Consider the following 20,122-nt stretch of genomic DNA (forward strand, 5'->3'; position numbering starts at 1 on the left):
TCTATAGGGAACGCTCAAAGGGAGCCGCAACCTTCTCGAGTGGCTGGAAGTAAGCAACCCTAGAAGGCGACTTTATATTAGACTGTAACTTGCTTCAGGTCATCACCGCATCATGGCAGCCAACAGTTAAGGGCCCTCGTGATAATGGTTTTATAAGCAAGGGCTTCATTGAAGTTACTCTCGACACACACATCGGAGTCGTCAGCAGCGTGGAACAAGTAACTTGGCAGGCTGACGATGATTTGAGTTGGTGGTCTTAACATAATAATGATGAAAAAGAGAGAAAGGAAAAAAAAGATTTCGTGGCTTATAAATGAATTAAAAAAGCTAAGAAATGACGTCCGAATTTTTTTAATAACAGCTTTCACCGCCCTAATTATGCCTGAATTGAGTACATATATGTACATATATGTAGGTACAAGACTACAAGTACCTAGGTAGGTACACCTTACATGTCGAACCAGCAGCACACCAGTAGCACCAGTCCAGTAGCACAACAGCATGCCCAGTGGATTACCAGGTATGAATGCGCTATGTATGCTGCAAGTTGTAACTAAAATTCACTCCGATTAGCGCCTTCTTATTTGCTGCAACCAATTAAACACGCCACACATAATAACCTTGAAAGTTTCTTAAGGCTCTTTACAGGTCGATCGGGGGTTAGTTGCTAGGCGCATTGGACATTGATTGAGCTTTGATGAAAACATTTCGAGGTGCAACTAGAAATGTGCGTGGTGTGACTTTCCAATTCTTTCATCTCGACTTAAAAAAAAAACCCCCCAAGATTCGAAACATCATATCTACATACACCCCTCGTAAATAAACGACAACTTATAACTTATACTCATACGATATATTTTTGATATCAACAGAACAAAAACAAAATACCTATTTATATCCTATCATATCATTTTATCATTTAAAATCTGTTCCAATAGTAACCAATTTGTACAATTTACCCTCCCAAAAAATTTACCCATTCTCCCCTCCTTCCTACGACATTAATCCCGGTATCATTGCCACTACCTACCACCACCACGACCAACCGCCAACCTGGCAACCTACATACCTACTCACATAGTAGTACAATACCTCAGTCTCTACCTACCTATACTACCTGTTCGATCTACATAATTGCTCTACTTGCTACCGACCTACCTGTCTACCTAGTGTCTATAATTCTTGAAGCACTTTCTTAAGAACCGATTATCCTATTCGTACCTATCGTTATAGCCAAACATCCTGGAGTAAAACAAGCAGCTAAATAGGATAACATACGTACACTTATACGAAAAGCTAAGAGAATAGCTACCATAGTGCTGGTGGGACTGGGGAGTTTCAACATACTCGTCCTATTGAGAGCGGCCGACAATACGAGGAACTGAACATGGACAAAATGGAGAGACAGGAATCGATATGGACTCGCCGTAATAAGTAAGTCCGGCTTTTCCGTGTTTCGCTCGGGGCAAGATGGGGAGTCTCAGACATTAACTGCTTCTTTGTCTTTATAGTCTCAACAACCTTTCACTGTCTACACCCAGCCAGCCCGATAATGCGACTACTCCGCGAGATTTCTCCAGTCTAGCACGCAGAAATGGTGCCAGTTCGTCCCACGGCCGCTCTAACCCCCTCAGCGCAACCACCCCTGGTGGTGGCTTGACTTCTCCCACCAGCACTGGAGGGGCTAACCAGTTTGGCCTGGGTTCCGGCGCGTTCGCATCCTTTGGCTCCGCTAAGACACCCAAGACTCAGGGCAATCCTTTTGAACAAGCGATGGGTGCAGTTGGTGCTAAGACCCCCTCCACCGAGAAGACGTCAAAGGAAGCTATGCGATCAACCGCTGTGAGCAAACCTTCGATGAGTTCCATCGCCGAAGCGAACGTCCAACAAGGCCCCATGCCGTCCTCACACCCTCTCCGCGACACTTGGATCTTTTGGTACCGACCACCCATCACCAAGGCCAACGGGTATATCGAGTATGACAAGACTCTCCACGCTATGATGTCGGTGCATACCGCCGAGGAGTTCTGGCTAGCATATTCACACTTGAAGCGACCCTCATCCCTTCCTACCGTGTCCGATTATCATCTCTTCAAGAAGGGAATTCGTCCGATATGGGAGGATGACGAGAATAAACTTGGTGGCAAGTGGGTCTTGCGACTGAAGAAAGGCATTGCCGATCGTTACTACGAAGATCTCCTGATGGCTTGTATAGGAGATCAATTTGGAGACGAGGCCGATGAAGTATGTGGCGTTGTGCTTAGCATGCGCAACGGAGAGGACGTGCTCAGCATCTGGACTCGTAGCACGGGACAGAAGGTCCTCAAGATTCGGTAGGGGTTGTCCTCCGAAATGTCTGGTCTAAAGCCACTGTCAACTGACACTTATACCCAGTGAGACGATGCGACGCGTGCTTAACTGCCCGCCCGAGACGCGCATCGACTTCAAGAGTCACGACACTAGCATGCAGCAGCGCTCTGCCATCGACGAGATGCGCCGCGAGAAGGCGGCTCAAAATCACCATGGCGAGAAACGAACGCACAACAACAACAAGGTCCGACCGTCGCAAGATGAACAACGATCGTAGTTAGATCGTCGTAGCGCCCGACGTTGGTCTCGACAAGCTCCCGAGTGATAGGCAAGTCTTTCATCCCATGTACTGGTGTTTTGCACAGAATTACCCGGTGAGGATGGTCCCGATGGAACCCAACAGTGAAGCATCAAGCCAAAAAATAAATAAAACTTTCTGATTAGTTGCAGGCATAGGCTTCTAGGTTATGCATACCACTGCAAGGTTGTCCCTCGGTAGCATGCGAGTTATCAGTCCCACACGAGGCTTGCGGCAAAGGAACCATATCCAGATTCAGATAATATTCTCTCACAGAATACGTGTGTGTACGTTTACGAGAGGGGCATGTGATGAGTTTAAGCACTTGCGAAGCATCTACCAATACTCTTTACTCTCTTACTCTTAATGGGAGAGAAGGAGGGTTCGCGAGCTAACGGGCTTATATGAACTGTACTGTATACTTGTACCATTACTGAACGCCTTCGAGGGGTTGGCTGGCGATACGCTGTGTTGGCACAATGAGAAACCGTGTTTATATGAATTGATAACGTCCTTGTGGTGACCTTGATTTGTTAGAGTGCATGTACCTTTGGCTGGTAGGTAACTCCCTAATAAATGCCCAGGCAATGGCCTAATTACCCCTTTTTGTCCCGAATATCTCTTCAAACCAACAGTAAATGGGACAGGGTATTTTTTATTCGACTAAGCCTCTAAAAAGTAAAGAAAATCTGTGAGTTGCCAAATATCTAATACTCGTCCCTAATTTTATTGGTAATGTGTGTGCTGTTGGACTGAAGAAAAATGATTGAAAAAAAAAAAGGGGGGGGGGGGGGGGGGGGGGGGGGGATATCAGCTCTTGAAATCTAAGAATAGGGGTATTTTGCGAGTAGGTGCCTGCCTATGTTATAATAAGTATACCTAGGTAACTAGTGCTTAAAGCAAGAGAGTGGGATTAGAACAGTACATCTACCTAACCTAGGCATGTAAGCTGGTAGGTTAGATATTTAGATAGGTACCTATCCATTGGGGATATCAATGTGTGAATTACTTCACTTGGGGTTGTATGTATGTAGGTTGAATAATAGGATAGGATAGGAGAGTGGAGTAAAGCTAAGCAGTTATGTTGGTTTTAGGTGGATAGGTATCTTCGTAAAGGTCTACAGTTTGACCACTGATGTCTGCGGCGAGTTCTTGAGCCGCCTAGGTTCAAGATAGGTAGGTAGGTAGACACCTAATATCTCAAAGGATGCCAGTACTCTCTAGGTTAAGCATCTAAGTAGTAGGCACTTGTATAATATCCATGGAATCAAGATGTGAAAGCCCTGTTTGACTATCATCATAGGTATCTAGCTAGGTAGGCAAATACTTCATAATAGGGGGGGATACGAGCACCTTGATCAGGTGTATAGCACTGTCAACTAGGCAATCAACAATAAAAGGGGGCAGTCTATAAGCCACATAACTAGGTACCTAGATAGCTTCGAGACCTCCACTTGCATATTAAGCATTAGAGGAACAGCACCCCTTACTACCAGCAACTACGAGCACAGCTTAGAAAACCCACGCGAATCTGCAAAGGTACCTATCTTACACGCACACCATATAAACAACCCCACATGAAATTATCATCAAGTTCATTATTTTTTTCTGGTCCCCAGGGAAAAAAAGGGGGAGGAGTCCACTGATTGACTACCTAACAACCGGCATTCGCCGCCTGACCAACCGTCCGTCCGCCCGCCTGCCCGCCTTTGCCGGACTCCTTACCAAAGATCCACTACCCGTCGTGGACCTAAGGATATATATGACGCCTCGAAAGCGATTTGAATCAAAGGGGGGGAGGGGTAAGCAAGATTACATGTACAAACGGTTCCAGCAACGTAGACTCGGATGGTGTTTCTAGCCTCGTCTGGCTTGGCACCAAGTAGCTAACTAAGTAGTTAGGTAGGCCGGCATACGACGCAGCTGTGATTCTTCTCCGTTTCAAGAGGTTCACTATCGCCTACTGGTATCATCCTCCTTCACCAGACTGGACATAACTTCTCCAACGAGCATATCTATCTCAGGTAGCGCCAGCAGGTAGTAAGGCCCACTGCTTGACCGTCTTCTTCGCACCGGGGGGACTAATACGGTGCGCTGTCTTATCGAGGGTTGCCTTAACCTGAGCTTTGGTGCAGGCTGGGAATTTCTTGGCCAATAAATCGATAATCGTCCCCTTGGTGAAGTCTCGTAGTTCTTCACTAATAATGGCTCGTTTAAAGTCATCAAGCATCTCCTTTGGAACAAGGTCCTTCGCATCGACGGTTGGTGCAGTACTAGCAATGCCCACTCCAGCGGGTGGAGGCATGGAAGTTGGAGGGCCTGGAGCAGATGTAGCCGCAGCAGTGCTGGTGCCTTTTCCTATAGTAGTCGGCCAATAAGAGGTAGAGAAAGGGTCAATTCCTATGTGATGCTCAGGCAAATCTGTGGCGTGTTAGTCCAAACCTGTCTTGGAGTCTCAAGGCGGGGATAATATTTACTTAGCATGACTTCAAGTCGGTACTGGCCCATGGATGCGCATGGGGCCTGCTTCGCCCTATCTTCGAAGCAAATGCCTGTGCTGGTTGGCTCGTTCTCGCCCAGGAATGTAGGACGGATGGCCGTCGACACGTCATCTGAATCATCGAGGAAGTCATCCATTTCCTCGTCGGCATCGTGCTCTTCTTCGTCTTCTTCTTCGTCGCCTAGATCCTCGCCATCGTCTTCTACCCATTCCGCCTCAGAGTCGTAATCATAGTTAAGTCGCAAGAGCGCCCCGGTTGGCCTACGAGATAATTTTCGAAGCTTCGTGGACTCCATATGGGAAGTCACTGTTCCAAAGTAAGGCGGCCGAACATCCTCATAAAATGACAGGTACTTCATCGGAATGGAATTTAGTTGAGTTTGCGCGTTGACAAGCTTCTCGGCCTGAGTGTTCTCTGTTGAATCACCATATACTCCCTCCATTATCTTCCTCACACTTGGGTACATAATGCCGCGCTGCTGGGGGAACGGCAAGTTGAAAACCTCCGCTGGGTTGAACGGCTTTGCATTGAAAGTACCGCGTTCGCCACGAACAAATTGATCCAGTATTTCGGACTTGGCAACTTTCGTCTCGTTATCCATCTCGAATGGGAGCGATGCCACCGTGACACCAGGCTTGACGAAGAAGGGCTGAAATGTGCGTTCATACATTGATTTTTGCGGCTCGGGTTCTTTTTGTTCCTGGGGTGCAGTAGATTCTGTGGTGGATTTTGGTGAGGTTTTGAAAATTTGAGGAATAGCCTTCTTGGATGGCGTAGTCGGTGCCCGTTGGACGAAGCTGGCCAACATGCTTCGTTGCTTTTCCTTTTTTCGTTGTGCGGCAAGCTCTTCCTCCTCCTTTTTACGTCTTTTAGCATCTTCGTCGGCTTTTCGCGCGAGTTTTACGGCTTCTCTCTTCGCTCTCTCTATTGCTTCAGCTGCCCGTTTCTCAGCTCTCTCTGCAGCTTCTGCTTCTCTCTTCTGCCGCTTTTCGGCGCGCTCCTGGTCTCTTTCGGCCTTGGTAAGCTTTCGTTTTTCGGGCTGGGTAGCTTGGGCAACTGGCGCTGAAGTTGGAAGGGTACTAGTCTCTGGGTTTGTTGGTGCTTTAGTAGCATCGTCATTTTGTGTTGGCACTGACGCTGGCGCTGGCTTCGAGGGTGTCTTGTTGGGCGAGGGAGAGCATCCAGTGGGAGGAGTGGATCCTAATTCGGTCAATTCCGAAGAACTACTTCCAGGTTTCGGTTCCATGGTAGCTGCTGGTAAAGAAGGCGATTCTAATTTGTAGGTTAGTGTTTTGATGTAACTACATTGTATTTGGTGTCAAATATTTGACGAGAGGGGTAAGGAATCTAACGTGAAGTAATATTAATAGGGACGGCGGCGTGATCAGTAGATCTCTGCTTTGTCGGGCTCCCTAAATCTGAAGGTTCCTCGATGGTAAGTTGGATAGAATCATCGACAAATTCCTTATGGGTTCTCTTCCTCAAAGCCGATTCTGATTCCTGAATATTGGGGGACATGGAAATTAGAGGCATTTGGGCTGCGAATTGAGTTGAAGCTCTCTTGTCGCATGGATATGTGGAATCAATGAGGAGCCAAGCTAGATATTATCGGATTAGAATAAATTAAGTGACTCTGTAATAAATTCCAACAGTCCCAGATCGAATTAGATATCTTGAAGCCGTGCTGATGTTTCCGGGCTCGTCACTAGGCTCAGCACGTTCAGTTAGCAGTTTAGCAGTTTAGCAGTTTAGCAGTCTACTATGGTAGGTAGCAGTTTAACGGAAAGAGTTGAAATGTGGATTAGGTGGAAAGTGGTGCATGTGGGCTGCATGTGGAACCCAAATTAACGCGTCGAAACGCGATAGCCAGGTGAAAGTACTACCTACTAGTTAGTAGTAGTCGCGTTTGATTTAATCTTTAATAGGATTAGTGCAGACTGTGCAGTACTGTAATAATACTGTTACAACGCTTGAGCACAGACCAAGCAATTTAAGACACAAGCCACTGTGCAATGTGCATTCTTTGCCAACATCACTGAGGGCCTGAGGCACTGACAGCTTGGACCAGTTTGCCCCATAATTACTACTAGTAAGTACTGGTCTGAAAAAACATATAAATATCTGGCTTTCCTCCCTCAATTCTAAACTCTCTTTCTTCTTTTCTTCTTCATACTTACCTTGTCCGAAGGGTCCTCGCTCAAGAATGAGGACTCTTAAGAGGAAAGACCTGCATTGCACAGCGCGGAGTCGACCCTTTTCTATTATCCCTCGTGGATCGTAGTGGGCGGAATTTTTGGTCTCATCACAAACTCATTTGGGTTATTCTCTTTTCGTTATGTTCATTGCCTCGATGCAATGTCATGAGGAAGATTGCAAGATGCTTCTGCCAGACTGAAACTGAAGGCGCAGCTCCAATGATTTCTGCCAAAAGAAACCTTGCATTCAATGTTTGGATTACTACATACTAGTACTGTAGTACATACATAGATGACTCACTTGATTATGCGGTGTTCTTGCCTTTCGTAGTAAATGCACAGTAACTATTTCTACCTTGAAATCATCAAGTTTTTTTTTAATAAATTGTCATCGTAGTAGAATATGCTTCTTATCGATAAGAGACCCACACCTAGGACCGGTCGCATTTATTTCCAATTGATCGAATTTTCGGCTTTTTGAGAAAGCTGTAGGAATTATGAAAATAATCACGACAACGACAACAACCTCGAGCCAATAACCGTACCCGAATCGAGACGCGCTCACTACGAAGATACGGATATTTAAGAGGGGCATACCTAAGGGAGCTTAGAGAAGCTGTTACAACGGAGACTATGCAGATACATTGAACCAGCACGAACCTCTGCATACCCAGCTCTGCTCCCCGACAATCTCGGCTCTGCGCCGCTCCCTCAATAGCATAAAAAAATGCAGTCTCTTATTCTAGCCGCTCTTCCGAGAGCTGGCGTAGCTCGCGGCAGTACGAATGCCATAATAACAGCAGCCCCAGCCCTAAAATCATGGGCTACGAAAAGGTCCGTTTGAGCACCTCCCCTCTCCCCGCCTTCTTCTACATTTCCCGACCTACCTACCTACCTACCCACCAAGCACCGGCTAACTCTACCCCTTCTACAGAGCCTTCTCCTCACTCCCCGGCCTCCGCCCCACCATCCTCGCCCCCTCACACACCCACGGCGGCGTATTCCGGTCTCCGAACTCGAGTAACCTCCTCCTCACCTCCTTCGCTCCCACGCCTACGAGCGGCGGCTGCACACTGGACCTGGTCCCCAAGACAGCCATCACGGCGCATCCGGCGCTTGGGCAGATCCGGTGCGGCCCGCGTCCCACGATGGCACGGTCGAGCCGCCTCGTCCGCAAGCGCAGACACGGCTTCCTCAGCCGCATACGCTCGCACAAGGGCCGCCGCACGCTGCAGCGTCGCAGAGATAAGAAGCGCTCCATATTGTCGAACTAGAGGGGATGGAATAGGACGGTGAAGGAGCTGCGGAAGAAGAGGAAGAAGATCCGTCTATTCAGGTAGCCTATATGCCTAGGTAGGTACCTAGGTAAATGTCTCGTCCGTCGATGGATGGATATATATGTGAGGAGTTGTAGCAGGTATATATACCACGCATAGAACTGTACAATGCAAAAAATACTATCTCCAGGCCACGGCCCAGACTACGGTTCTATAGACACGGCCCACGGACGGTACTGCATATTTGAAATATACACCTAGTATTGGAGATAGGATGTTAAGTTATCTCCCCTGCGTATCCAAAAGGTAGGTCTTTAACTACTATCTATAGCATAGGAGCCGATGTGGCTTCATCTTACCACCTAGAATATTGATAACATTGCACATCCAGGAATCGGCTTATTTGAAGAAGCAAAAGATATTTGAACTTCTACTACCTAGATACAGTATATACTTACCCATCACCTATCTATACCTCAACATATGGACATGAGACCAAAGCTTCCTTCCAGCCATTCATTTGTCTCATCAATGATATCCAAACCCACAGCCACTCTCACCCCCCACCTACACATCCACATCCACATCAGCACGCACATACACTACACCCCTCTACACAGGCCCCGTAACATCCACCTCGCACACCAACGTATCCGAATAGCACACAACCGGCAAATCATCGCTCGCGCCCCCCACCCACAGGCTATACCGCCCCGCCGGCTCCGGCACGACCCAGTTCTGGCGCACCGTGTCCCAGACGCTCAGGTCGCGGCGGGTGAAGCTCAAGCTCAGCTGCGCGCTCTGCCCGGGCGCCAGCGCGGCGCCCGTCTTCGCGAAGTCCCGCAGCTGGATCACGGGCGTGTCGAAGGCGCTGCTGCTGCTCGCGGGGAACTGCACGTACGCCTGCGCCACGGCCTTCCCGGGCGTCGTGCCGCTGGCGGCCGTGTTCGTCACCGTGAGGGTGAGCGCGTACGCCGTGTCCCAGAGCGCGGGGTTCCCGCCGCTCGCGCCGCCGGCGGGGGGCTGCGCGGAGGCGGGCTTCTGCGTGGCGGAGTAGCCGGCCGGGTACGGGTACGTCTTCGAGCCCGCAGCGCCGATCTCGTGCGCGGCGTCGGCCTCGCCCGACGGCAGCCACGAGTACAGGTACCGCCAGATGCGGTCGAAGCCGTCGGGGAAGTACGCCTCGGCGGCGGCGGGGAGCGTGGTGTTGAGGCCGGCGACGGGGGAGGCGGGCTTGGAGGGGCGCGGGGGCGGGACCTCGGAGAGGGGGGTGACGCGGGTGAGGGTCGCGTTGGAGAAGTGGAAGGAGGCGTAGCTGAGCCCGTGGCCGAAGGCGAAGCGCGGCTTGATGTTCGCTTTGTTCAGGTGCCGGTAGTCGATGTACAGGCCCTCGGAGTACGTGTCCTGCGTCTGGCTCAGCGGGGTGGCGACGAGGCTGACGCTGTCCGGGTAGTCGTCCTCGGAGACGGGAATGCTGTAGGGCAGGTGGCCGCTGGGCGACGCTTCGCCGAAGATGAGCTCCGTCAGCGAGTCGCCGGCTTCTTGGCCGGGCAGGTGGGCGACGAGCACGGCTTTGACGGACGGCAGGTTGATCCAGGGCTCCATGATGATGGGGCCGACGGTGTGGACGACTACGACGACGTTGCTGTATTTCTCCGCGGCTTTCTGGACCAGGGTGTCGCCGTTGTGCCATGCCTTGAGACCGTCGGCGTCTCTATCGCCGTGGTTGTTCTCGACGGTGTAGCTGTTCTCGCCCGAGTCGGAGGATATGAAGACGATGGCTACGTCGTTGCTGCTTGGCGCGGCGACACTGGGGAAGCTATCCGTCGCGTAATAAGTCACATTGGCTGCTTTCCGCTTCAGGGAGCTGATTGGGTCGTCGAGGTAAGGGTAGTTTGCGGATCCCGAACCCCATCCCATGCCCAGAAGACCTCGGTTGCAGGTCTTGTCCGTGCAAGAGTTGATGCCCTGCGGATCGGCTTGTGCGTCTGTTCCAAAAACAAATAGCGGTGCTTTCGTCGATAGCGGGAGGAAGCTTCCGTTGTTCTTCAGGAGCGTGACGGCCTCTTGGGCTACTTGTTTCGCTATTATTTTGTGGTCTCCCTGGACGTTGACGTACTCGTTTACGACGCCCCTCGGGGAGATCAGAGCACCGGGATACAACGGGCCTTCGGGATCTGCCGTGTTCGATGAAAAGTTCGGCGGCGGGTAGTCCTTGTCCTGGCCGAGTTGATACCATGTAGCGACAACGCGCGTGGCCATGTCGTTTATCCGGTCAACGGGCACGGAGCCGTTGAGTACCGATCGTGTGAGCTCGTACATCCAGTTAGAGTAGCCAAACAAAGGGACGCTGTTGCCGATTGTGTCTCCTGGCATAGACATGTCGAGACCGGCGAGCGCAGAACCAACGCCCGAGATTTGCGCAAGCCAGTCGGTCATCACGAGGCCTTGGAAACCTAGCTCGTCCTTTAGGAGACCGTTGATGATATATGCGTTTTGAGAAGCAGCGGATCCATTGATCTTCAATCTGGTTAATAAAAATTTCTACCAAAACCACCCGGGCAGGTAATATAATCATGATACATACCGCATTGTAAGACGCCATTATTGAGCCTACGCCCGTTTTAACGCCTTGTGCGAATGGCCAAAGGTAGATCTCGTGCAGAGTTCGGTCGTCTGATGTATCGATTAGTATCTCACACTAACAGTCTTTGGTGCATATAAGCCCTTACCAATGTTTGCGCTGTATGCCTGCTGCAGTGGGTTATACATGCGGTAAAGCTCCTGCTCGTTTCCGATCAAGTGCTTGAGCGTAGCGATGACTCCCTGCTCCTGTACGCCTTTAATCGTTTCCGCGCCGGCAATTGCTTGAAGCACCGGGTCCGACCCGAAACCTTCCCAATTTCGTCCACCTCTCGGTTTTCTTCCCAGAGCACCAACGGAAGGTCCTAGGTAGAAGTTGGCGCCCTTGCCCTTGAACTCCTCGCCGATGGCAACACCCCTTTCGTACATGAGGTCCTTGTTGAATGTCGCTCCGGTGCTTATCCCCGCGGGAAAGGCGGTGATGTTGTCTGTCGTTCGGACACCGAGGGGACCATCTTGTAGGCATAGTGACGGAAGCCCTAGTCGTGGTACGCTACCGGTGTTTCCAACGCAACGTCCTTGAAGCTATCAGTTAGTATTTCGGACTTCGGAATTATTACATGTTCGGTCACATACCCTATATATTGATTGCTATTAGTGATTGGAGGCTCGTTATACGTTTTATAGGGCTCTATGGAAGTCATACCATATAAATACCAGTGCCAGCAGTTATGTTTACTTTCTCGGCCAGTGTCATCTGCGAAACCAACTTGATTGCACTTTCATAGCTTGCGGACCAGTCGTCGGCCCAACCCCCATAAGGAGTTGGGTAGTAAGGGGCGGCAACATAGCCGGCAGGAACGGGATCTCGTTGTTGGAGTACGGAGGCGGAAGCCGCGCCGCTCAGGAAAAATAACGACAGACTACGGAGTCCTGGAGGGCACCCCATATTGAGTATCACCATTATGATTATCCAAAAGGACCAAAAGGGGATTATGAATAGTATTACTTGGGGGGTCGGCCTTTTTGTTTAAGAGTTGGAAGAGAGCCTCTTACTATATCAACATAGTCGTATGAGAGAGAGAACACGCGACCTCGTGGCTTAAACAATTTACGGCACGGCTGCCTACACACAGTGATTGGCGACAGTCTACTAGTTAAATGAAAATAGGATCCTGATCCAGGAACAAGGCACGAGAGGAACATGCATGATGAGAAGTGCAACGGGTGAACCCGCGCATGTACCCGTAGTACCTTGGTAATGTAGATAGCAAATACGTCAGAAGGATGCTCTCTAGAGTCTAGCCTGTAGGTGGTAAGCAGTTCGGTCTTCAGATTCGATCTGAGTCTGTGCTTCTGATATTACATCTGATATTGCACCCAAGATCTTGGGCTATGCTGGCATGGCAAGCATAACCCATGGCTATCGAGCTTGAATCATATGCATTGTAGATAAGTTTGCGGGGTAGAACTGGATAGAGCTGGGCTGCTTGATGGGGATTATCTCTGTATTCTTGCTATGCATGAGATTTGGATCGTCAACCTTAGCTGAATATGTGGCCAAGGAGCCAAGTTAATTAAAGAATTCGAACAACCTCGGCCCCTTTGTCTTGACTTGACCCAAGTTCACATGAGAAGATGATGATTTGGGGAAACCAAAGATCTAGGTAGGTAGGTAGTACTGAAGAAGATATATGAGCACAGTCACACGCACATGATGGTTTCCTTCAAGGCTTATAGTGGTCAAGTGAAGATGATAATTCTTGATAAAGGATAGGTAAAGTTGGAGTTCGGCGATACTATTATGTATGTAAGCTTGAATGTGAACTGGACAAGTGACGCAAACAGGCATGGTGAGGTTGCAATCGGAATGGATCATGGTAGTATGGTCGCTACCAAGATACAGATTCTAGCTTCCGATGCTAGGCTAAACATAGAAATTGAACAGACAATGCTACTAGGATATACCTATCGCTTCGGTGCTTGATTATTATATAAGTTGATGGTTGATAGTTGATGCAAAGAATACCTACCTGGGAATGATGGGATGAGGGGATGGTGGGATGGAGAGATGGGGGGATGGGGGGATAGGGGGATAGGGGGATAGGGGGATAGGGGTGAAGAAGAAGAAAGAAGAACTTATTAACCTAGTTAGGGTAGGGTAGATGAGGAGCTCAGGGGTAATCCACGTGACCCCCAACGTGACCCCCAACGTGACTATCATCAAGTTCTCTACATAGTTAACTACCAGGACACCCTTGTCAGTTGTCAGATATCTGCCACCTGGCTAAGTGCTAAGCAACTACTAGGGCACCTACGGTGTAGTAAGTGGTAATGTTAGCCCTTTCTAAAGCTGAAAAAAGCTGGGGCCTAAAACAAGCCAGTGCTCAACAGACAGCAAAAATATCTGGGGGCCAATTGGCAGATTTACCTGACAGCCGACCGAGTTATTGATAGGGGTGCCCTGTGGAAAAGTTCAAGTAGCATCCATGGATTTGTTTAACCGAACAATACCTGATAAGTGCATATGATATTAATATTAATACCTACTGGCCATAACTTAGGTATGTATGGCCGGTCCACTGTCGAAAGAATTTAGTGTACTACGCCGTAGAAGGAGAAAGAGAAGAAGAACAAGTGGACAAGGACAAGACTGCAAAATAATGTTGAGTTTCATGTGGGGAAATCTAGCAAGTAGCCTATGTACCTGCCTACTAAGTGCAGACTACCTTAGTAAATACCCTAGAATACCCTAAAATCCTAAAATACCCTAAAATACCCTAAAATACCCCTAAAATACCTAGTAGGGACAAGGCGCTGCATGAGAGAACATGTGACATTTGCGGAGCCGATGCGGGTCTACCCAAGCAGCCAAATTCGAATTCTTCTAGCTGAAGATTAGATATTAGCGTTCCAAGGTTTTCGGTATCACTCAACTCTTTCAATATTAATACTTCGCCAGGGCTTTCTGTTATTACCAAATCACCCATGCCGGCTTTTACATCCGAAGAAAAGGAAAAGAAGAAAAACACACTAGCTTACTACTATGTAACTACCATGTAGTATGTACTACTACGACTCTTAAGTACGAATTCATAGCCTTCTCAGGAGATAAGTCCGATACGGACACTAGCATGGATTATTCTCAGTCTTGACGTCTTCTGGGTATAGCCTCTCGTATCAATAATGATGTACGCCAGCCACAGATTCTGGCCATTACCTGCCATGCCCTTCATTGTACTATTACAAATCTCGTACATGGTTCGGGCGCTTTTGAGGAGTGAGCTGTACATTCTTCTTTACCCCTCCCGCTTCAAGTTATCCTTAGATTTACTTTCAGTATCCCCTAGGTTACATAGCTGCTTGAGCAGTGCAAAATGCAATCCTCCGTTTCCAGTCGAGATTCAGGCTGTCGTAGAAGGCAGTTAGTGGTCAGCCAATGAATCCTTGCTTCCTCACTTCCTTGCTCATATCACGGGCGGTGTTGTACAACATCCTCAAGAGGGCAAAGCCGCTTTGAACCCATGATTCGGAACAATAAGACGCGCCCCAAAGAGGGTACCAATGCTACTACAGAGTCCAGACAATTGATCCTACAATCCTGCCCTGACACACCCTGGGCCTTCCTTGGCCTTCTTCGGGACGTTTTTAAAAGGCTGAGAGAAGATGCGGTGCGTCTGTTGTACGACCAGCCCACGGATGCAGTGAAATGAATACGGTTTATTGAAATGTGCTCGGTACCACCACCAAGAATCTTCAGGACCTCGTCGTCATCTACCTAGTAGTCAGGTATTTGGTTCTTGCTAGGGTAGCACTAAGCCTGCCTGACTCGCCGCTACACTCGCCATGTCACAAATTTTCAACCAATGAGAAGTTTGGGCAGACCTGAAAGCGGTATTTATTGTTTTTGGAGTCGATGATTATTGGCTTGGTGTCTCGACCTCACCGAACGCGCCGGGCCTGCTTACGAAGTCATTCTATCCTAGCAATATACCTAGCAATAAACATGGCCCGCTTGGCCCGCTTTGCGGACGCTCTATGATGCTTCTAACGCTTACCGTGAAATAAATTAGCTGCTAAGAGCCTAGACTCTCGCCTTATGTCTCTCTGGGGACCAGCGTTGACATGATAGTATCTTTGTTTGGGGTATTGTTGGGATTGAGGCTAGGAGGAGTGCTTGTTACAAGAGCTGAAACCAGCGGAAGAGGAGCGGGAGTGTTTAGCTAGGTAGCCTCAATATTCGTCTCTGAATCGGGAGGATCTCAGCTTAGCTAGAATACCGGGCGACTAGGGGAGGGGAGGAGGAGGAGGAGGGGAAGGATCGGCAGTCTCCAAAAGCCACATCTGAAGTGTCTCCCTTTGATGTGTATAAGTCGTCACTGGTGGTCGTAGCTAAATGGTGTCAGCTTCGTTCTTTTCTTCTATCCCTTCTATTTTCTTCATTCCTGTGTCTGCCCTCCTCTTTTGGTAAGAATGAATCGCCTTAGTTACGCCTTCATCTCTGCCTTCAGCCTACTGGCTGTGGCGAATCCAGTTCCAATTGGAACTTCTCGCTATGCCCTTAACGAGCGTGGTATGTTCATTACAGAGATTATACTACCAAATATAGATGGAGCAACATACTAACAGATAAAGACATCACTGTGACTGAGGCTGATATCTCGTCCCTGAGGTTCTACGCTCAGTACGCTGCAGCCGCCTACTGTAATAGCGAGGTCCCTGTGGGTTCTGCCATCACTTGTTATTCAGACACCTGCCCAGATGTCACTGCCGCAAATGCAACGGTGACTAAAACCTTTGTGTGAGTGTTATATGACTGGTCCTAGACCATTATGTACATCAAGCTAATCCTCGGACAGCGGCCTTCTCACCGATGCCAAAGGCTTTGTCTCGACGGATAATAAGAACAAACTCATCGTGGTATCTGTACAAGGAAGCGAATCTATCCGAAACTGGATAGCCGAGTAAGTCTATCTTCCGGCCAATACTATTAACGGTGTGATTAGCGGCTAACATTCAGGTAGCCTCACGTTCGTAGGCCTTCCTTGTGACCTCGTAAGCGGCTGTGTGCTCCACACCGGATTCCTCACCGCATATAACGAGGTAAAAGATGCTTTGTTGGCGGGCGTGGCAGCTGCCAAGGCCGCAAACCCTTCCTATAAGATCGTCTTTACAGGGCACTCGCTCGGTGGCGCTGTTAGCACGGTGGCTGCAGGTTACGCACGAAAACTGGGCTACGAGGTCGACCTATACACCTACGGCAGCCCCCGCGTCGGCAACAAGCAGTTCGTCCAATTCGTCACGGATCAGGCCGGTGCTGAATACCGTGTAACGCACCTCGACGACCCCGTGCCACGCCTACCTCCTCTCATCGTGGGATACCGACATACGAGCCCGGAGTACTGGCTAGCTGACGGCAGCTCCGACACCACGACGTACACGGCCGCGGACACGAAGGTGTGCGAGGGCCACGCCAGCGTCAAGTGCAACGGCGGAACGCTAGGTCTCGATATCGAAGCTCATCTAAACTACTTCGAGCCCATTAGCGGCTGCAGCCAAGACGACCTCTCCTTCAAGAGAAGGGACACAGACATCTCGGACGAAGACCTCACTGCCAAGGTCAATGACTGGGCGGAGCAGGACCGCGCGTACGCGGCGACGCTGGATGAGTAGGTAATTACCTAGGAATGGGTTTTAGGAGGGTGTTAAAATACAAAATAGTAATAAATTAATAAATATACATATATCATTTCCTCGGAACACAACATCTCTAGTAGATGCTGTATCGAACTAGGATATACAGAAGTGCATGCGATATTTGGCATCCATGATATCTATTCTATATTTCTATATGCCCTTCCTGAGAATGTGGACACCTTTGTCTATATGCTTTCCCCTGAGGTTATGTCTTTGTTCAATGAACGACTTCTGAGCTGTAGCATTCTCTTTGCAATCTCATTTCCACGCAAAATATTGTATGTTGACATGAATTAGGTACCTTTCAAGTTGCTTGTACATAGTTTCAAGGTTTCTATTCACGACATTGCATATCTGCATAAATTCTAGAAGGGAACCCGACTGGAAGTTGATGGATGCACGGGATATGCACCCAAGAGATGAGATCAGTGGGACTTCGTCAGGGGTTCACCATACATAACTCAGTGGTTGAGACGCTATGCAGGGGCCTGTGGATAAAGTGATCAGCTGTGCAGCCTGTGGAATTAGGTAGCAGCTGATAAGGTATTTATCAGCGAATATCGTTATGTACATGTAGGTACGGAGTATGTTGACCTCATTTCCACATGCAGCTGCCTCCTAATCATTTATTAGTACATCTACATAGTACACTACCTAGTACCTACTAATCATTCAATGTTACAATCATTACACAAATAAACAAACTGTCTTTCTCTTCTGAACAACATTTATTAAGCTTCCATTGAGTATCCACATTCCAATATTCTCAAGGAACACCCAACTACGAACATCACCAAACACATCTTGACTCAAACAATGACACGCCATACATCCGAATTTCTGCGTCAGCGCAGTTCCAACATATCTCTTCGAAGTACCGCCGCCGTGAACGCCGCCACTGCCACCGCACCCCGATTGTCGAGCTTCGTCAACCCATCCGAGTTCGAAACAAAGCCAACCATGTCGAAAGCTGAACAAGCATTTGTAGTTGGCGACTTAGCTAACTGCAAATCCCTGGCTCTGTGCGACGCCTGCTACCGGGAAATACCAGACCGTCGTACCGGCTCACTTGCCTTCCAGCTCACGGATAACCGAAGCTCGTGCTCCTCTTGCAAAGTCATGTCGTCAGACCCCGAGGCTTTCACCCAGCCGTTCTGCAAGTTTTTGCAGGATAATCCTACGGTGTTCCATGCCGTCGGCTATTTCAAAGACAAGATGACGGCTCTTGGCTATAAGGAGGTTGGTGGCTTTTTTTTGTATAGCCGATGGTTGCTATGGAGGTAATTACATAAGCTAACAAGTGACTGAAGCTTCCGGCACGAGACGATTGGTCTGGCAAGCTCGAAGCCGGCGGTAAATACTTTGTGACCCGAAACGGCACCTCAGTTATCGCGTTTACGGTTGGAAAGGCGTATAAGCCTGGCAATGGCGTTGCCATGGTTGCAGGTCACATTGATGCCCTTACGGCGAGGCTTAAGCCCGTCAGCAAGAAGCCAACGAAGGCTGGCTACGTCCAATTGGGCGTTGCGCCTTATGCTGGTGGGTTGAACGAGACTTGGTGGGACAGAGATCTTAGCATAGGAGGCAGAGTAATTGTACGGGACGGGTCCGGCAAGACCTCGAGCAAACTTGTCAAACTCGACTGGCCTAGTAAGCATCCCCTGGGGGAAAATAAGGGTCACAATAGCTAACATGATACAGTTGCTCGTATACCTACGCTCGCACCGCACTTTGGCGTGGGCATGATGGGCCAGAACAATAAGGAAACGGAGGCAGTCCCGATTATTGGATTGGACAACTCCGACATTTCTTCTTCTACGAATTCCAAGCCGGCGGAACCCCTAGGGCCTGCTGGATCGTTTACTGCCACCCAGCCACCAAGACTCGTCCAGCTCATCTCGAAAGAGTTAGGTATCAAAGACTACTCACAGATAGTAAACTGGGAATTAGAACTGTTTGACCTGCAACCTGCGACCGTGGGCGGTTTGGACCGAGAGTTCATCTTTGCTGGCCGAATTGACGACAAGCTATGCAGCTGGGCCGCGTTCCAAGGGCTGCTAGCTTCGGAAGCAAACGAGGACGATGGTGGCATCAAATTGGTGGCGCTGTTTGACGACGAAGAGATTGGCTCTCTACTCCGCCAGGGCGCAAGGGGTAACTTTTTGCCATCTGTCATCGAGAGAGCGGTGGAGTCGTTATCCGGTGATAGTAAGACATTTGGACCCGGGCTGATTGGCCAGACCTATGCGCGATCTTTCCTCGTGTCGGCCGATGTCACACACGCCGTAAACCCCAACTTCCTTTCCCGCTACCTCGAAGACCACGCGCCCCGCCTCAATGTGGGAATCTGCATCGCGGCGGACAGCAATGGTCATATGACGACGGATGCGGTCTCCACTGCGGTGGTTACCCGTGTTTGCGAGTTGAGTGGTTGCACGCCGCAGGTTTTCCAAATCCGAAACGACTCCCGAAGCGGTGGTACCGTGGGACCTATGCTGAGCAGTGCGATGGGTGTCAAGGCTATCGACGCGGGAATGGCGCAACTAAGCATGCATTCGGTTCGTGCTACGTGCGGATCGCTAGATCCCGGGTTGGGCGTCAAGTTCTTCAAGGGTTTCCTGGACAGATGGGAGAAGGTCGACGCCGAGTGGCAATAAAGGCGGCCTCGCCTTGCCCAGAAAAGGAAGAGGGCTTCGACTGTTTTAGAAGTTGGTTGCCATTACTACTACATACGCATGTCTCAAGCGGGTATCACAACATATGGACATCCCGCGTTGATGCTAGCATTCGGGTCTCATGGGTACCTGGCTGGTGGTTTGTAGTTTGTAGTATGCATCACTGGATACATAGAAAGGGGCATCGATACATAATAGAGAGACATCAGCTTCTTTTAATAGTCACACACATCCATGTACATACACATACATACATACCGAGGTATGTAGGTAAGTACTAAGTATAGTAATACGGCTACTTGTGGATTATGGGTTGTGTTAGTTGTCGATAGCGCAAAGATCATCAATGCCGCCACCTGCAGGAACGAAAAAATAATCATAATCTTCTTATCCTCTTATCCCATTGACTACCGTCACATGCAAAATGATGCAATCAAGAGCCCCCAGAGCCTGCCATATAGTACTTAGTGGATATCTGTTTCCACTTTAAGACTCCCGAGAGCATTTACTTTAGAACTGTAAGGGAAGAACGGGAAGAAACTAACCTAGGTACATGGTTGAAGGGCACGCGACTTGTCGTGTGATG

The 20,122-nt window shown here is 49.2% G+C and overlaps 7 protein-coding genes across 7 annotated transcripts; 5 read left to right on the plus strand and 2 right to left on the minus strand.

Moving 5' to 3' along the window:
- Window positions 1–1,029: 1,029 nt before the first annotated feature.
- GGS25DRAFT_286303 (translation initiation factor eIF4e) lies at window positions 1,030–2,682 on the plus strand. The gene is made up of 3 exons (XM_049257515.1): window positions 1,030–1,434; window positions 1,512–2,333; window positions 2,395–2,682. The coding sequence occupies exons 1-3, from the start codon at window positions 1,388–1,390 to the stop codon at window positions 2,585–2,587; spliced, it is 1,062 nt and encodes a 353-aa protein (XP_049116796.1). The 5' UTR covers window positions 1,030–1,387; the 3' UTR covers window positions 2,588–2,682.
- A 1,327-nt stretch (window positions 2,683–4,009) lies between these two features.
- Window positions 4,010–6,971, minus strand: GGS25DRAFT_491132 (uncharacterized protein). The gene is made up of 3 exons (XM_049261059.1): window positions 6,462–6,971; window positions 5,086–6,381; window positions 4,010–5,029 (listed from the first exon to the last, which is right to left on the minus strand). The coding sequence occupies exons 1-3, from the start codon at window positions 6,640–6,642 to the stop codon at window positions 4,629–4,631; spliced, it is 1,878 nt and encodes a 625-aa protein (XP_049116797.1). The 5' UTR covers window positions 6,643–6,971; the 3' UTR covers window positions 4,010–4,628.
- Window positions 6,972–7,644: 673 nt separating this feature from the next.
- Window positions 7,645–8,776, plus strand: GGS25DRAFT_491135 (uncharacterized protein). The gene is made up of 2 exons (XM_049261060.1): window positions 7,645–8,138; window positions 8,239–8,776. The coding sequence occupies exons 1-2, from the start codon at window positions 8,032–8,034 to the stop codon at window positions 8,576–8,578; spliced, it is 447 nt and encodes a 148-aa protein (XP_049116798.1). The 5' UTR covers window positions 7,645–8,031; the 3' UTR covers window positions 8,579–8,776.
- Window positions 8,777–8,815: 39 nt separating this feature from the next.
- Window positions 8,816–12,128, minus strand: GGS25DRAFT_531693 (glycoside hydrolase family 3 protein; the record flags this gene model as incomplete). Its single annotated transcript, XM_049265515.1, has 4 exons — window positions 8,816–11,101; window positions 11,169–11,257; window positions 11,314–11,749; window positions 11,871–12,128. 4 exons carry the CDS (start codon window positions 12,126–12,128, stop codon window positions 9,194–9,196), a joined length of 2,691 nt encoding a protein of 896 aa, XP_049116799.1. The 3' UTR covers window positions 8,816–9,193.
- A 1,951-nt stretch (window positions 12,129–14,079) lies between these two features.
- Window positions 14,080–15,460, plus strand: GGS25DRAFT_491142 (uncharacterized protein). The gene has a single exon (XM_049261061.1). The coding sequence runs from the start codon at window positions 14,351–14,353 to the stop codon at window positions 14,591–14,593; it is 243 nt and encodes an 80-aa protein (XP_049116800.1). The 5' UTR covers window positions 14,080–14,350; the 3' UTR covers window positions 14,594–15,460.
- Window positions 15,461–16,924, plus strand: GGS25DRAFT_491143 (alpha/beta-hydrolase). Its single transcript, XM_049261062.1, has 4 exons — window positions 15,461–15,737; window positions 15,800–15,965; window positions 16,024–16,128; window positions 16,189–16,924. The coding sequence occupies exons 1-4, from the start codon at window positions 15,638–15,640 to the stop codon at window positions 16,835–16,837; spliced, it is 1,020 nt and encodes a 339-aa protein (XP_049116801.1). The 5' UTR covers window positions 15,461–15,637; the 3' UTR covers window positions 16,838–16,924.
- A 550-nt stretch (window positions 16,925–17,474) lies between these two features.
- On the plus strand, window positions 17,475–19,635 carry GGS25DRAFT_286424 (aminopeptidase I zinc metalloprotease-domain-containing protein). The gene is made up of 3 exons (XM_049257516.1): window positions 17,475–18,100; window positions 18,172–18,511; window positions 18,563–19,635. Exons 1-3 carry the CDS (start codon window positions 17,678–17,680, stop codon window positions 19,516–19,518), a joined length of 1,719 nt encoding a protein of 572 aa, XP_049116802.1. The 5' UTR covers window positions 17,475–17,677; the 3' UTR covers window positions 19,519–19,635.
- The last annotated feature ends 487 nt before the right edge of the window (window positions 19,636–20,122 follow it).

Source organism: Hypoxylon fragiforme (genome assembly GCF_022984875.1).
Source record: "Hypoxylon fragiforme strain CBS 206.31 chromosome Unknown GGS25scaffold_5, whole genome shotgun sequence".
Classification (NCBI taxonomy): domain Eukaryota; kingdom Fungi; phylum Ascomycota; class Sordariomycetes; order Xylariales; family Hypoxylaceae; genus Hypoxylon; species Hypoxylon fragiforme.

Bases quoted from the DNA above. Each gene is read 5' to 3' on its own strand.
- GGS25DRAFT_491135 (XM_049261060.1), top strand. From the start codon at position 8,032: ATGCAGTCTCTTATTCTAGCCGCTCTTCCGAGAGCTGGCGTAGCTCGC. The intron at 8,139-8,238 runs GTCCGTTTGAGC...CCCCTTCTACAG, and splicing joins AAATCATGGGCTACGAAAAG to AGCCTTCTCCTCACTCCCCG.
- GGS25DRAFT_491142 (XM_049261061.1), top strand. From the start codon at position 14,351: ATGATGTACGCCAGCCACAGATTCTGGCCATTACCTGCCATGCCCTTC.
- GGS25DRAFT_491143 (XM_049261062.1), top strand. From the start codon at position 15,638: ATGAATCGCCTTAGTTACGCCTTCATCTCTGCCTTCAGCCTACTGGCT. The intron at 15,738-15,799 runs GTATGTTCATTA...TAACAGATAAAG, and splicing joins CTATGCCCTTAACGAGCGTG to ACATCACTGTGACTGAGGCT. The intron at 15,966-16,023 runs GTGAGTGTTATA...ATCCTCGGACAG, and splicing joins ACGGTGACTAAAACCTTTGT to CGGCCTTCTCACCGATGCCA.
- GGS25DRAFT_491132 (XM_049261059.1), bottom strand. From the start codon at position 6,642: ATGCCTCTAATTTCCATGTCCCCCAATATTCAGGAATCAGAATCGGCT. The intron at 6,382-6,461 runs GTTAGATTCCTT...CCTACAAATTAG, and splicing joins CCCTATTAATATTACTTCAC to AATCGCCTTCTTTACCAGCA. The intron at 5,030-5,085 runs GTAAATATTATC...AACACGCCACAG, and splicing joins CCGACTTGAAGTCATGCTAA to ATTTGCCTGAGCATCACATA.
- GGS25DRAFT_286303 (XM_049257515.1), top strand. From the start codon at position 1,388: ATGGACAAAATGGAGAGACAGGAATCGATATGGACTCGCCGTAATAA. The intron at 1,435-1,511 runs GTAAGTCCGGCT...TTGTCTTTATAG, and splicing joins ATATGGACTCGCCGTAATAA to TCTCAACAACCTTTCACTGT. The intron at 2,334-2,394 runs GTAGGGGTTGTC...ACTTATACCCAG, and splicing joins CAGAAGGTCCTCAAGATTCG to TGAGACGATGCGACGCGTGC.
- GGS25DRAFT_286424 (XM_049257516.1), top strand. From the start codon at position 17,678: ATGACACGCCATACATCCGAATTTCTGCGTCAGCGCAGTTCCAACATA. The intron at 18,101-18,171 runs GTTGGTGGCTTT...AAGTGACTGAAG, and splicing joins CGGCTCTTGGCTATAAGGAG to CTTCCGGCACGAGACGATTG. The intron at 18,512-18,562 runs GTAAGCATCCCC...AACATGATACAG, and splicing joins TGTCAAACTCGACTGGCCTA to TTGCTCGTATACCTACGCTC.